At 58.4% G+C, this 14,574-nt stretch overlaps 6 protein-coding genes across 8 annotated transcripts; all 6 read left to right on the top strand.

Annotated features, from left to right (window-relative positions):
* Positions 1-113: 113 nt before the first annotated feature.
* On the top strand, positions 114-1,609 carry ABB37_09609 (putative mitochondrial pseudouridylate synthase-like protein; the record flags this gene model as incomplete). Its single annotated transcript, XM_015809176.1, has 1 exon — positions 114-1,609. Exon 1 carries the CDS (start codon positions 347-349, stop codon positions 1,607-1,609), a length of 1,263 nt encoding a protein of 420 aa, XP_015652112.1. The 5' UTR covers positions 114-346.
* Positions 1,610-2,103: 494 nt separating this feature from the next.
* Positions 2,104-2,743, top strand: ABB37_09608 (putative mitochondrial thioredoxin; the record flags this gene model as incomplete). Of its 2 annotated transcripts, none has more annotated exons than XM_015809175.1 (1): positions 2,104-2,743. In XM_015809175.1, the coding sequence occupies exon 1, from the start codon at positions 2,426-2,428 to the stop codon at positions 2,741-2,743; it is 318 nt and encodes a 105-aa protein (XP_015652111.1). In that variant the 5' UTR covers positions 2,104-2,425. The 2 variants fall into 2 exon arrangements, with proteins under 2 accessions (XP_015652111.1, XP_015652110.1); XM_015809174.1 differs by having other exon boundaries at positions 2,166-2,743.
* Positions 2,744-3,656: 913 nt separating this feature from the next.
* On the top strand, positions 3,657-4,961 carry ABB37_09607 (hypothetical protein; the record flags this gene model as incomplete). Its single annotated transcript, XM_015809173.1, has 1 exon — positions 3,657-4,961. Exon 1 carries the CDS (start codon positions 4,041-4,043, stop codon positions 4,959-4,961), a length of 921 nt encoding a protein of 306 aa, XP_015652109.1. The 5' UTR covers positions 3,657-4,040.
* A 640-nt stretch (positions 4,962-5,601) lies between these two features.
* On the top strand, positions 5,602-8,229 carry ABB37_09606 (hypothetical protein; the record flags this gene model as incomplete). Its single annotated transcript, XM_015809172.1, has 1 exon — positions 5,602-8,229. The coding sequence occupies exon 1, from the start codon at positions 5,632-5,634 to the stop codon at positions 8,227-8,229; it is 2,598 nt and encodes an 865-aa protein (XP_015652108.1). The 5' UTR covers positions 5,602-5,631.
* A 913-nt stretch (positions 8,230-9,142) lies between these two features.
* On the top strand, positions 9,143-12,193 carry ABB37_09605 (putative DNA excision/repair protein SNF2; the record flags this gene model as incomplete). Its single annotated transcript, XM_015809171.1, has 1 exon — positions 9,143-12,193. The coding sequence occupies one exon, from the start codon at positions 9,143-9,145 to the stop codon at positions 12,191-12,193; it is 3,051 nt and encodes a 1,016-aa protein (XP_015652107.1).
* An 807-nt stretch (positions 12,194-13,000) lies between these two features.
* ABB37_09604 (hypothetical protein) lies at positions 13,001-13,625 on the top strand (the record flags this gene model as incomplete). Of its 2 annotated transcripts, none has more annotated exons than XM_015809170.1 (1): positions 13,001-13,625. In XM_015809170.1, exon 1 carries the CDS (start codon positions 13,209-13,211, stop codon positions 13,623-13,625), a length of 417 nt encoding a protein of 138 aa, XP_015652106.1. In that variant the 5' UTR covers positions 13,001-13,208. The 2 variants fall into 2 exon arrangements, with proteins under 2 accessions (XP_015652106.1, XP_015652105.1); XM_015809169.1 differs by having other exon boundaries at positions 13,044-13,625.
* Positions 13,626-14,574: the final 949 nt, after the last annotated feature.

Raw genomic sequence — 14,574 nt, 5'->3', positions numbered from 1 at the left:
TTTCCAGCAGCATCGTCAGTGCACCTTTTCTCCCTCTCTCAATCGAAGTCCTTTTGCTACACATCCCCATCTCTTTTCCGTCTCCTTTTTATCGTCGTCACTCAACTAAACCAGCTCTCCCCTTTTGTGCGCAACGCACACGCACACACACAATTACCAGCATATATCCACAGGAGAGATTCTCGACGCTGAATCGCAGGTCTTCAATCAAGGTTTGCTTCCCCTCAGAAAGGTGTACGTGTGTGCGCACGGTACGCAAGTGGCCTTCTTCCTTTTTTTTTTTGGCGTACTCCTCGCTTAACGGGCTGCTGCGTACAAGTACGTTGAGCGACCGTAATTGAAAAGGATGCGCCGCATTGCCTTTCTTTTGGCGTGGCAGCCACCTTTTCTAAAACAGGTTTCCGACCTTGAGCCGGTGCTGCAGAAGGCAACTCCAGTGGAGAAGCGCCGCCGGCAGCACGTGCCACTGTCGTTGCGGGCCCGTGAAGAGCTGGCGCACAAATCGGATAAGCTGCAGTACCACGTCGTGACACAAGACTGGTTCGGGCAGCGTGTGGACGACTTCATCGCGCAGCATCACCCGGAGTGGGAGTACGAGACGGTGAAGCGCCTAGTGCAGCAGGGTCACATCTACCGCTACCGGAAAAATGGAAAGAAGCGCTACACGCGGTTGACGGATCGTCTAGAGTTTGACGAACTCGTTGTCGTGCCCACGTCCGGCTTTTGGGCCCATCAACTTGCGCCGCCAAGCGGGGTCGAGCAGCCGGACGGCGCAGCATCATCGTCATCGTCGTCCGCGTCCGGTGCGCAGCCACGGCGCACCTTTCACCTCTCCGCCAAGGCGCGCGAGATGGCGCAGGAGATGGTGCTTTTCAAGAACGAACACGTCGTCGTCATCAACAAGCCGAGCGGGGTGCCGATCATGCCCACACACGATCCCCTTGCCATGAACATCGCCGATCTGCTGCCGGCGTGGCGGTACACCAACGCGCACGCCCCGATCATCTGCCACAACTTGGACGCAGAGACGAGCGGGTGCGTCGTGCTGGCGCGATCACACAACGCACACCGCATGCTCGGTCGCATGTTTGTGAAGCGCGTGGTGCCGAACAGCGTGTACTGGGGCTTCGCCGTTGGTAAGCCCCCCGTCAACTTCGGCCGCATCCGCATGCACTTCGAGGTACAAAAAGGCAGCGGTGGCGACATCATCATCGCCCGCCCCAACCCCACCCCGACGTCAAAAGTTGCGATTGCCGAGTTCGTGGTGAACGCGTCGGCGCTGGAGTACGGCAGCTTCATCTCCTTCTACCCCTTGACGACGCGGCGGCATCAGGAGCGCATCATGGCCGCCCACGCCCTGCGCGCTCCGCTGCTGGGCGACGCGAAGTACGGCGGCGAGAGCGCCTTCCCACAGTCCTTGTCCCTCTTCTGGGACCCGGCCCGCAAGGACGTGCCTCTGCACCTGCACCACCGCAAGATTCAGCTGCCGTACAAGAACGGGGCCGGCGAGTTCGTATGTGTCACGGCGCCGCTGCCGCCGCACATGGAGAAGACGTTCAAGCGGCTGGGCTGGCCGTGCGATGCGGACGATCCGCTTATTCCCGGCTGAAGCACCACCACACGGTGTGGGTGGCAAGATTCACGGAGAGAGAAGGAAGAGGCGTGTGTGGGAGGCGTTTTCTGGTTTCTTTCGTCTGCGTTGGTGGTTGCTTGGTGTTCACAGAGGTGTAAAACACTTTGGATAATAATGGGAGAAGACCAAACTAAAAAAGGCACACAGTATGCGCCTCTTGAAAAGGTTCCGCAAAGAACGAGGTGGCTGATGGACTTGGGTGCAACGGAACGTCGTTTGAGCCACGCAGCGGGGCCGTGATCGCACAGGCGCTTTCCCTGATGGCGCTTGAAACATGCGGGTACTGGCGCTACAACAAGACCAGAAAAGACACATCAAACGATGCTCTCTCTATTACACATATATTTTTAGATTACGATTGTTTTGGGCTTCACCTGATCGAGCACACCCCTCCGCACTTAAAGCAAAGGACGGTGAAGGCCATTGTCAAATGAATCTCTTCTACCGTTTCCGCGGGGTCTGCCTTCGCAGTCTCTATTTGCTTTTTCTCCTCTTTGTTTTCTTCTCTTCCTTTCACCCCTGCGGTGGCGAAGAGACGTGTGGTGGTCTGCCGTTTCACACACACCCGCACACGCACGCACACACGCACAGGACATAAACAACCGGGCCCGCGCCGACCATACAAGACGGTGAGGTGCTGCTGGGTGCTTTCATCCCTCCTTTGTCTGTCGAAAAAAACAAAGCCATAGACACGGCAGCAAAAAGAGAGAAAGGAACCTATATATATATAAAGGGATACCCAAAGCAACAGCGCGCGAACGGAAGGAGATTAGAAGAGAAGGAGAAGAAAAGATGCCCTTCACCGACGTGTACGGGGTCGAGCAGTTTCGCGAGCTCGTGAATGAGCCGACGTTGACGGTGGTGTGCTTTAGCGCTGTGTGGTGTGGCCCATGCAAGACGATTGAGAAGGACTTGGAGAAGTTGTCGTACGAGTTCACCAACGTCCGCTTTGCCAAGGTCGATGCCGATAACAACACCGAAATCGTGTCCAAGTGCCGGGTGATGCAGCTACCTACCTTTATGCTGGTGAAGGGAGGTCAGCTCGTGGGGTACGTAATCGGGGCGGATGTGTCACAGCTCAGAGTGAAGATACGTGAGGAGCTGAGATGAGCAACAGCAGTACTCGCAATAACAAAGAAATGTGTCTCCGCCGCTGTTGCAGGAGGTAGAGAGTGAGCGAGCGAGCGAGCGAGGTGGATGTGAGGAGGAAGTTGATTTTGGGATAGCTTCCTGTTTTGTGTTGACGGGCCAGAAGTGCGTCGGTGATGACGAGAAGGAACGAGACGGAGCTTTTAATTTCTCTGAGTCCTTTGACCGGCGCACTGCTGGCAGCGTGACAGAAGACGAAGCGCATGTTGTGGTGCCTTGCGTCTTTACCGGGGGATGATTAGATGTCGAAAAAAAGAGGACTTCTCCTCTCTTGAGGTTTCCCTTCCCTCGAAGGTCTTTTTTTTTGTATTTATTTCTGTATTCTCACCACATCCGCGACCCGCGCATACCCCACGCAGGCGGGCACGGACGCGTGTTCGCACGCGCCGACAGGCACGTTATTCGAACGATGGAGCTTGGAATGCATGTGAAGATGCGCTGTTTCATACTATGTTTCACACACACACACACACCTCCATACTCACTCACTCACACACACACACACATGCAAAAAGAGAAGGAGAGATAATAAGCGCAGCGGATGCAGCGCAGAATGAGCTGGACGTACTACGGAAAGGTGGTCGATCTTGACCGGTTGCGCCGGGCGCATCCGCTCCTTCCGTTAGTGCTGCTCTTCTGATTGCTTCCCCAAAATGGCTCCCCTTCTCAACCTGATCTTAAAGTTTTAGGGAGAGGGGTGAGGTGTAAGGGGGAGGGGGCTGTCAGCGATGGGCATCGCCGCGCTTCAAGAGGAAAAATGCACTCACACACACACAAAAGGTACGTCTCTCGCTCAACTTGTTTTTTTTTTGAATTTTCCGTTTCACCTTTCAATCCTTCTCTCTCTCTCTTTCTCTCTTTTTCGTTCATGGAAGCGCCTTCAAACGGATGTGCAGGGGCCGCCTGAATCGAACGCCTCCACCCATTCGTGCCCCGTGTGCGGTTGTCCTTTGCTTGTTTGTTTTGGCTGGTGTTCTGAGACGCCCGATCGCCGCCCTATACCTGTAGAAAAAAAAAAAAACGCTGGCTCTGCTGCTCACATCTACTTCCTTTTTGTTATGAGTGTTTTGAGTGAACGCTCTTCCTATTCTTATTGTTGTTGAGCTTTCCTCTTTTTCTTTGAGTGTTTCTGCTGCTTCTCTACCTTGTTGTTATCAATACTATACGCTGTTTCTTCTATTCCAAATATCTCACGCATCAGCGCATTGCACCCCTCCCGCTGCCCTGGTCCACTGTTTGAACGGCGGTAATTGAGCCAATGCGTCAGAACGCCGCGCAGCTGAACCGGATGCAGATCCGTGAGCAGGAGGCCCTCAACCGACAGCGGCGTGTGCAGGACGACGCCGCGGCGCGTGGCGAGGAGCAGGCGGTCCGCCGCACGCAAGCGCAGTACAGCCACGTCGCCTCGCACGGGTACGGACGTGGTGGCTCAGCAAGAAGTGGGGACACCCCGCCAACCGTCTCCGCCGGCGCCTCCTCGTCTCGTGGAGCGGCAGGAGGAGTTGGTGGTCGGGCGGGTGCGGGCCGGTCAAGCCTTAACGCCGGCGTGGCTCCCGGCGAGGATGTCGAGATTACGGTGTACGTGCGGGAGTGCGACGACGCGGCCGCGCAGGCCTTCACGTACAAAGAAAGCGGCTCCGCTGGTGCGGCGCGTGTTCCGCGCGGCTCGGGTGGGCCGTCTGCCGCCGCTGCCGTGCCCGGTGGCCGACACGTCGTCAGCGGCGGTGCGACGCGTGGACCGGGTGCGGGAGGAGGAGGAGGAGCAGCAGCGGCGCCGCCGTCGTCGTCGAAGCCGGACAGCGTCCTCGCACCGAATCGGGCACGTGTCCCACGATATTTGCAGCAGCGCAAGGCCGAGATGGCGGCGGAGAAGGAGGCCGTCGAGGCGGAGGCGGCGCGGCAGCGGCAGCTCTCGCAGATTCCACCGGGGCACCGTCGCGTGTCGGAGGACGAGAAGGCAGACACGCTGCGCCGCCTTGATGAGCGGCAGCAGGAGCTGGAGGCGCAGTTGGCAAAGATCCCGATCCGCTTCGACACACAGTCGATCCAGCAGCGTCGCCGCGCGATTGAGAACGAGTTGCGGGAGTTGGAGGCGAAGCGCAGCAAGTACGCGACGAAGAATATCTTGTACGTTCCGTTGAGCGAAGGTGGCGGTGCGGCGTCGCAGCGGTCACCGTGAGGAGGTCATCGCGCTCACGGACACCACGTCATAGAATCCCGAGGAAGAGGAAGATATCGCAGCAGGTCGTGTTGGCTTCCAGCTTTTCCCCTCTTCTTCCATTTTACACCATTTAGATGAGATTATAACTATTATTATTATTATTTAAAGGCCGCGTGCACACCACATGACCGGTGGCTCTCCCTCCCCTCCACGTTTCTCGTCGCTGTTCGGATCATCGACTTCCCTGTCGAACTCGTTCTATTGCTGTGCCGGTCGTGGGCCCCCACCGGTGGAAAGCGACAGGATCAAAAATGAAGCAGACGCGGAGGACGCCATGGCAGCGAAGAAGAGAGGAGGGAGACTTCTCGCGGACCGTCTAGGAAAACAACGCCAAACAAGAAGAGAAAAAGGAAGTGCACACACGTACACAAAAATTGCCGTGTAGAATGCGCCACTGAAAGTTCTTTTTTTCTTCTTAGACATTTCGTTTTCTTTCTGGAGCGTGCGAAGGGAACGACGTGGCCTGAGAATGAATCTTCCTATCCCTCTTTCTCGTTTTCCTCTTCTTTCCTTTCATCGACCTTCTCTTTGCTGTGGACATGCATATACCCTACTACTCAAACTCGTACATATATATATGCATTCTTTTATGCATGCAGGCAAGCAACGTAACGAAACTCCAGCAAAGATGGATGTCCGGGAGGAGTTGATTCGCCTCTACACCAGCTACAACCCCAAGCGCCTCAAGGACGTGGATGCGCTGCTGGAGCGCTTCAAGGGGCGCGAGCACGTCATCGTCGCATCTCTCCGCGAAAGGTACACGAAGAGCGGTGCTGCTGATGCTGGTGGTGCCAGGTCAGCAAAGGCGCCATCCATCACCAATTCGTCGCTTCTCTTTATGAACGCGTCATCCGCAGCGGAGGACGTGCACGAGGTGTCCACGGCGTCGTCGGCCGGCGTCGCTATCGTCGGACGCGCTCCGTCGACGCATCGCGTGCCGGCGTTGAAGCCGGTGGCGCCCGCTGCACCGCTGACACGCTCGTTTTCTTTTACATCTCGCATGCCCCATGACACGCCGTCCCCTCCACAACACAGACGCCACGCCGCCGACACTTCCGATACGGATGTATCGAGGCTCACCGCGTCTGCCACGCAACCGCCGCCACCCCCACCACGACCGGCGTCTTCTGCAGCATCGCCCTTTCTTCTCCCCGCCGTCGCGGCGACGCCTAACGAGCTCACGAGTCCGGCACGGCTGGACGAAATGCGGACACTGATCCGGCAGATGACGTCGTTAGACGCGGGGAAGCTGGCGATGCGCGTGGAGGAACTCACGCGGTCCTCTGCGCACGAAGACGACGACGACGGCGCACGTATCCCACGGCTGCAGTGGCGACGTCGAGATAACACACACATCGACACGCCCGCTTCCTTCGCGAGGAAGACGCCTGACAACGTGTCAGCGGTGCTGCTGCACACGTCGGTGTATGTCAAGTTCTTTGCGGAGTGCGCGCACCGATACGTCGAGCTGGCGCAGGCGGAGCAAAGATACTGGGAGGCGCAGCAGCGACAGAAACACGAACAACGAGAGGCGACTGACAGCAACGCAGCAGCGGCGACCGCTGGAAACGCCGCTACACCAAACAACGCGGACACGCACGACACGAGTGTGCGCAGGAAAGATGTACCTCTGATTTCCAGCTCGTTGCCCACCCACACCGCGGCCCTCCACTCGCCGATGACGAGCAGCAGTCGTTCCAGCAACGGCAATAACGACAACGTCGACGAAGCTGTGCCACAACAGCGAGCCTACGAAGCGACCCTCCGCCGTCCGACAAATTCATCGCCGCATTCGGGACGTGTTGAATCAACAACCGCAACTGCAGCGAAGGATCGGCACGGCGCGTCCCCCTCGTCCCCCTCGCCTCCCTTCCTCTCTCCTTCTCCCCCTTCCACACAACACGGTGGGCGATCAACGCCGTCCGCCGTGCGCAGCATCCGCCGCGTGCGCAGCGCCTCGCCCCTCTCGACCGACGACGCCGGCAGCAGCAGCAACCACCCACCGGCGCGTCGCTCCACCACCGTCTCGCCGCTGACCTCTCCAGACGGCCCTCGCAGCAGCCCGGAGTGGCGACGGCGACAGGAGGACGACGGCGATGACGACGACGTCTTTTCCCCCACAGACACACCGCATCGCCGGCGGAGCCTGTCCCACACCCCACCCCCTGCGGCATCATCGAAGGAAGGTGCCCCACTACGACACGCGGACATCTTCAGGGAGGAACTCTCTGCACCACCACCGCCGCCCGGGTCACCGCCGCCGCAGTTCTACGGACCGTTGACGACGATGCCGGCAGTGGCGCACAGCCCGGCCAAGCGCGTGTTGCACTGGGCCCCCTCTGCGAGCCAAGGGAACCGCTACGGCCTGTCCTGCGCGACCTTGACGTCGGGCGACTGCGTTGTGTTGCAGCCAGGCGTGTACTACGAGAATCTGCGCCTCGAGCATTGCGGCACGGTCGAACTGACGAGCGCCTTCCCTGGCGCCGCCGTCGTGCTGCGGCCCTTCTCCGATCTCGAGCCCGTCCTGACCGTGTCCGGCGCAGCGGCGCAGGTGAAGCTGACAGGGATCGTACTTGTGCAGGGTGACATGATGAGCAGCAGCGAGGAGGAGGAGGAAGTGCAGCAGACGAGGCCTCCGCACCATCATTACCCTTCAAATACGGGCGTGGACCACGGAAGACAACAACAAAGCGGAGAAAGGCACGGCCGGCCGGCGGTCCCGCTGCTGTCTGTGACGGACGGTGCGACGGTGACCGCTACGGCGAGTCACTTCTACGGCGGCACCGGCGGCGGCGTCGTCGCGGCCGGGCGGCACACGCGACTGCAACTCGACCTCTGCCTCATCTCCCTCTGCCGCTTCGCCGGCGTCTACCTACACGGCGGCGCCACCGCGGACGTGACGCAGTCCAAGATCAAGAAGAGCGAGGTGGGCCTGCGTGTGCTGCAGGGTTCCTTTTTTGTTAGCGAGACCGCGTTCGAGGACAACAGGTCCGACGGAGTCGTCGTGTACGAGGGAAGCATCGGGGTGCTGGAGCGGTCGAACATCTTCAGCAACGGCGGCAACGGCGTCTTTCTCGCCAGCGGGACGGAGCTACGTGTAGTGGCTTCGACGATTGAGCTGAATGCCCTGTACGGAGTGCAGCGCTCGCGGGGGTCGACGCTGCACGTGAAGACGTCCTTCGTCCGCGATAACGGACTGCTGCCCATCAACGAGGAACTCGAGTAAGCGTGCCAGCGAACAAGCACCACGAAGAAAGGAAAGGAAGAAGGGAACGTCGACTTCCACGTCCCCCCCTTTTTTTCTCTTTACAGATTTGAGCAACGTTCTGATTCCCCTCTCCCCCCAAAGAGAAGGACGTCCTTTGTGCGGCTGGGCGAGGAAGTCCTGTGAGGCGTGGAGGCTGACATCTATTTTCTTTCCTTCGCTTTAAAAGAAAAAGAAAATATATGTGTACCTCGAGGAGGCAGAAGGGCCGTCTTCGACACCTAGACTCCTACACATTATCTTTCATACATACACTTACATACATACACACACACACGTGGGCTCAATCCGCTTTCGCGCTACGACTACCCGCAATGATAGAGAGGCCAGTCAAAGAAAGAAAGAAAAAAGCGGAAAACAACCAAAAAATAGTACCCTAGTTCAACGTGAACAAGAAGCGGAGAAAGGGAGGGAGAAGGACCCCTTCTGTCAACGGTAATGTGCAACGCAGCGGCCCGATGTCCACTTCGTAGTGCGTTTCTTTTTTATATCGATGTATATCTGAGCCTACGCCGACGGCGCAGCGCGTGGATGATATTAAATGCTCGAAACAAAGGCGACTGCATCTATGTCATCTGCATCAGCGCTTTCCGTTTTTTTTTCAAAATTCCTTTCTGGTTGTTTTCAACTGGGCGACGTGCAGGAGGCGCCTGACGCGATGACCCTTCGAAGCCTCTCACCTCGTCTTCTCCCCGCCCATTCTTCCCACTCAAAAAACGCTGTTTCCTTTTTTGTTTTCAAACACCGCCCTCCACGAGGGGAAGAGCAATAAAAGAACGTGAAGTCGGTGACGACAGCGAAGAGAGGCAGAAGCAGCAGCAACAGCTTTCTCTCTCTCCCTCCCTCCCCCCCTCCTTCCACCGCCCCTGACCGGATGGAGCACGACGATGTGCTGGAGGATCTCCTTTCCTGGACAGGAGACCGCAGCGTTTCTGCTGCCAAAAGAACACCTCAGCGCCCGTCCTTGCAGGCTTCATGCGTAAACACAGCCCCCAGCGCCGCCTCTAAGACCGCCTTCACAAACAAGAGACAGACGCACGACAGCGACGACGACGGCGGCGGACGCGATGGCACGTCTACGGGGCACGCCGGCAGCCACGATGAGGCGGGGAATCAAGAAAAAGCTCGATGTGCTCCTCAAGCCGACTCGCCGTTCTCCACGTCAACGGCAACGACACTGCGGAAGGAGATGCTGCAGCTGCCCGACTCTGTGCAATCCCGACTGCTTCCGCATCAGCGCGAGGGCGTGCAGTGGCTCTACGCACGTCACTGCAAGTCCCGCGCGTGTCTGCTGGCGGATGAGATGGGTCTCGGCAAGACGGTGCAGGTGGCGGCCTTCCTCGGCGAGCTCTACCGACGCAAAAGCATCAAGACAACCATCCTCATTGTACCGCCCACTCTGGTGCCGATGTGGGCGGCTGCGCTGTCGGACTGGGACGGCGCGGATGGCAGGGAGATGGGCAGCTTGGTCGAGATCATCCACAACGACCAGCGGAAGAAACGACAGGCGCGGTGGCGGAAGTTAGCGTACGGCATGCCCTGCGTCCTTCTTACTACCTACGGCGTGCTGCGTCAGGATGCGGCGCTGATGAGTGCGACGCTCGTGGACTACGTGGTGCTGGATGAAGCGCACCTCATTCGAGATGCGCGCACCTGCGCCTTCAAGAGCGCGCTGACGCTCTCGGCTCGGCACAAAGTCGCCCTCACCGGCACCCCGCTGATGAACTCGTTCGACGACATGTGGAGCGTTTTCCAATTTCTTGACGGGTCGATTCTTCCCTCGTCGCGCGCGGGCTTTAGCGCCATCAGCGCGATGCTGCTGCGGGGGAACGAAAAGGACGCGAGCCGGGGCCAGCGGGAGGCGGCCGCCGTCGAGCTTCACAAGCTGCGGGCCGCGATTCGCCCCTTCATGCTGCGCCGCGAGAAGAAGGACTTCGCGAACGCCGTGGCGAGTGCGAAGGAGGACGTGGTGGTGTGGGTGCGTATGTCCGACGTGCAACGGCAGCAGTACGAGGCGTTTCTGGAGTCAAAGGAGGTCGCCACTGCGACGCCCTCGCCACCTTTGCCGGGCAGCGCTGATGTCGACGATGTCGGCACCAACCCGCTGCTACTCTTGACGATGCTCTCGCAGATCTGCAATCACCCGTGGCTGAACCTGGTCGATGCCGCCTTCACCGCCGCCGTGGCGCAGCCGTACGCCGCCCCGCTGATGGAGATGGGCGACGTCTTCGCCGGGTCGAAGTTGTGGGTGACGCTGCAGCTTCTCGTGCGCTGCATCCGGCAGTGCCGCAAGTCGCTCGTCTTCTCCCACTCGAAACGCGTACTGCGGTTGCTGGGCTGCCTCCTAACGGACTGGGGTGTGACACATCTGCAGGTCGACAGCGACACTCCCAGCGAGCACCGTTTCGCCGCCGTGCAGCGCTTCAACGACGACCCGAGCGTGTGGGTGTGCCTCTTGACGCGGCGGGTGGGCGGGATAGGGCTAACCTTCACGGCCGCGACGGCTGTCGTGCTGCTTGACCCGAGCTGGAACCCGTCCGCGGATGCGCAGGCGGTGGACCGGGTGCACCGCATTGGGCAGACGGGCGACGTCGTCGTGTACCGCCTCGTGACGTGTGGCACGGTGGAGGAGAAGGTGTACCGGAATCAGGTGTTTAAGCGAATGGCCGCGCTGCAGTCTGTGCGTGCCGGCGTGCCGAACAACGGCGACGACGAGGAGGAGGTGCTGTGCGACGCAGACGGTGCGGACCAGGGCGATGAAGCTGTGGCTACTACAACTCCCCTTTCCTCTCCGACCGAGCCGCTACGGCAGCAGCACCAGGCGTCTAGTGAGTTGTACCGCTACTTTACGCGGCTGCAGCTGCGCAGCATGCTCGCCATGGACGACATCGACCGCAGCAGCACGGCGGAGCAGCTGGAGGCGTTGCACCCGCACCGCGTCGACGACGATCTGCGCCGCGAGCTGCGCCGCATTGACGGGGTGTGCGACGTGAGCGACAACAGCTGTGTGCTGATGGCGCGCGTGGATGCGACAGCGGCGGCGGAAGAGGAGGAGGAGGCCGACGGGCTGCCGGCGAGCGCTTCGATCCTTCAAACAGAAAGTATGCAGGAAGTGGACGTCGAGACGTCGGTGTCGCCGCGTGCGCGGTGCCGGTCAGAGAGTCTGCCGACAACAGTGTGCGCGACAGCCGTCGCAGAGGGACATCGGCTCTGTTCGCCGACTTCGTTGGCGGGGCAGCAGCCGCTACGACGTCGGCAACGTGTTGATACAGCGGCGAATGCGGAGGCGGTGTGCTCCGCGTACAGCGGCGCCTGTTGTGGGAAGGATGACGTGTCTGACGCGGTGAGCGGCGACGCGGAGGAGATCCAAATGGACCTGTGTGGCATCCCCGAGAGGACGCGCAGAGATAGCGTCCATGCGTGCTCGCAGCGGCCCAGCAGTTCGGTTGGAACGCCGCCGCCGTCGTCCGCCACTCCAACAGGTTGTTTTGCAACCTCTTCACATGTGCTTCACGTGACCGATCTGGAGTCCTCCTGCTGCCCTCCTGAACGACTGACCGCGACGACGGTAGTCGCAGCGGAGGGCGGTGGTGGCGGTGCGCAGGTGGCGTCCCTCGACGAGAATGAGCGTGCTTCGTCTTGTGTGGAATGGGAAGAGTTGGCAGCCAAGTCCACGGGCCGTGCGCCATCTCTCGAGATGCGTCTCAACCGCGGTACCTCGCTGGAGGCGATGTCTCGTACACCTCACTCCCTGCTGCTGTCGGGGCTGGACGCTCGAGAGGAAGTCAGCGGTGCAGAGGAAGCGTCGTTGTCGGGTGACGTTCGTGAACTCCCGCTCAGGGCAGGCATGGAGGAGAACGGCGAGGAGGCGGAGGAGGGCAGCGTCAGTTCCGCTGAGTTCGCCTCGTGCCGCTCCAGCTTTTAAATGCAGCGAAGCGCCGTCCTTATCTACGTCCGTATATATATTCAGTTGCTTCTTCGCGCGCGTTTTGCGGACCACCCAGATGAGGTTGTCGCGCCCGTTTTTTTTTCTTGCCTTTCTCTGTGTATGTATTCGTATTGTACTTCCCTAGATGCACCACGTAATTCTCTCCTTCATCATATCTCCTTCTTCTTTTATTAATTTAGAGACCTTCACCACCGCCTTTCCTTTCCTTTGGAGGGAGGAGGAGAAGGGGAGTCTCTCTTCACCTTTAGATCTCCACACCTTGTACACTCGTGCCTTCTTGTGGCGCTCTCTCTTTATCTTGCTGTTGTTGTGGGGGAGGGAGGTTGGTGGCGGACGCCGGCCGCATCCGTTTTTTTGCAGAAAGAAAGAAATTAGCGAAAGAGGATGCCATCTACTCTGTCAAGACGTGCTTCGCCGGTGTTGGTCGTCTGGCACGGACGTCAAAACAATGAAGCACAGACGCTTAATTAAAAAACCATCATCAACAGCTGCGGCGATGGCGCTAGCAAGAAGACGGAGCAAGAAGGTGCATTCCAAACAAACAAACAAACAAAAAGAATTGCAATTTCCCTTCACCTTACTTCGTCCCGATACGTTTGGGATCCGCGTCGAGGTTGTTTTCTCTCAGCTGTGCGTGCGTGTTTCTCTCTCTGTCCTCCGCGTGTGGTGGACCAACAACATCAACAATAGAAAAAAAACAGCGTCAACTCGAGTCCAATCTCTGCTTCCTTCCCTCCTCTCCCCCTTTCCTGTTCCTTTCCTGTTCTTCTCTTCGCTGTCGCAGTCTGAGCTGCACATATTATCCGCGTTTCGTGGTGTGCCATGAGAAACGGTTACCTTCACCTATCCAAAACCAGCAGCTCTGACTTCATCTCCGCGTCTTTCTTATTTTAAAAACCTTTATCTCTCGTGCAGCTTCGCGGAGTCGTATTCCACCCCTCTTTTCCTCCTCGAAGAAATACAGAAGGAATAGGAAAACCAAGTCAGCGAGATGTACCGCACAGCACCGCAGATTGTGTTTCAGGTTGTCGGCGGGTTCAGCGTGGCCCAGTACGCCTACCCAGTTCTCTACGACTCCTACAAGCACCCCCAAACGACCACCACCACCACCTCCACCGCCAACGCGAGCGGCGTCCCTTCCGTGAGCTCCGTGTCGGGGATGTGGGGGAAGATGCGGTGGGATGTGCGCATGGGTGGGTCCGCCTCACCTCGCACCTTATCGGAAGATGTGGAGTCCCTGTTGACGTCGTACCGCGCTGTGTCCGCGGCGCTGCTCACCTTTGTTGTTGTCTCGGGTGGTGCGCCCGCGCTGATCGGGGCAGGTATTAGCATCTACTGCGACGGCGGCCCTGCAGGCACGGCGCGGTATGAAAAGCTGAAGCAGAAGTGGCGCGAGTTCAACAAGTGACCAACATGCCGTCACATGCGTGCTCGCGCAAACGAGCTTTGCGACCCACAGGCAAAACCACGGCGGTCAAGGTGTGCTTTGTATTTTTCTTTCTCACGTTTCGTGGTGGATGTTTTCATCTGGAACGCCTTCGACCGAACCGGCCGCACATACGCCCACACACACCTCAGTTCGTTGTTCCTCGTGTCACTCCCGCCTTTGGGGTTAGCGGGGGCATCTCACTCAGCCTTTTTTCTTCTCCTCTCTTTCCTACGCAGCGGTACGTGCCCAACGGGGGGCTGCTGCTGCTTGCCGCAGCCGTCGTGTTGTCGCAGTTCGGTGTTCGCTGTTTTCATTAGCAGGTGTACATTTTTTGTTTTCGCTTTTGACGCCGTTGTGGTCTCTCTCACACAACGCCTGTGCCCTTCACAGGTAATCGAAATGACGCCGCTTGCTGCAAGCTATATATATATATTTCCTTCGAGGGAGGAGAGTTCGCGACTGCCGTAGCTCGCTCTTCTTCTCCCTCTCTTGCCGAAATACTATACATACACAAAGAGCCCGCACATCCATCAACGTTCCGGCGCACGGTGGAGTTCGCTGCGTGTACGGAAGCTTCGGATGCTCGCCTACGTCGGCGCAGACGAGACATCAACTGGGCGGGCCTTGACTTCACTCTCCCTCTAATAGTCCTGCGACGTGCTACTGGGGGGGGGGGGTTGATGGCTTTGCTAGAACAGCGTGACGTGAACACTGTGGGGGTTTCTCCTCTCTCCCCGCTACAGTTTAATGGACAAATAAGAGTTGTTAAGCGATAGAAACTCCAACTTACTGCAATATATATATATATATATATATATAAACACCAACTCTCTCTCGCGCCTTCGCTGCCTCCTCCATCCCTTCTTCAACGTTGCACCTCCATATGTATATATATCTAAGACAGTAGGAAGAGGTACAAGAGAGGGCT

Source organism: Leptomonas pyrrhocoris, assembly GCF_001293395.1.
Source record: "Leptomonas pyrrhocoris isolate H10 chromosome Unknown, whole genome shotgun sequence".
In the NCBI taxonomy this organism is placed as follows: domain Eukaryota; phylum Euglenozoa; class Kinetoplastea; order Trypanosomatida; family Trypanosomatidae; genus Leptomonas; species Leptomonas pyrrhocoris.
This window is presented reverse-complemented; position numbering and strand designations above follow the sequence as displayed.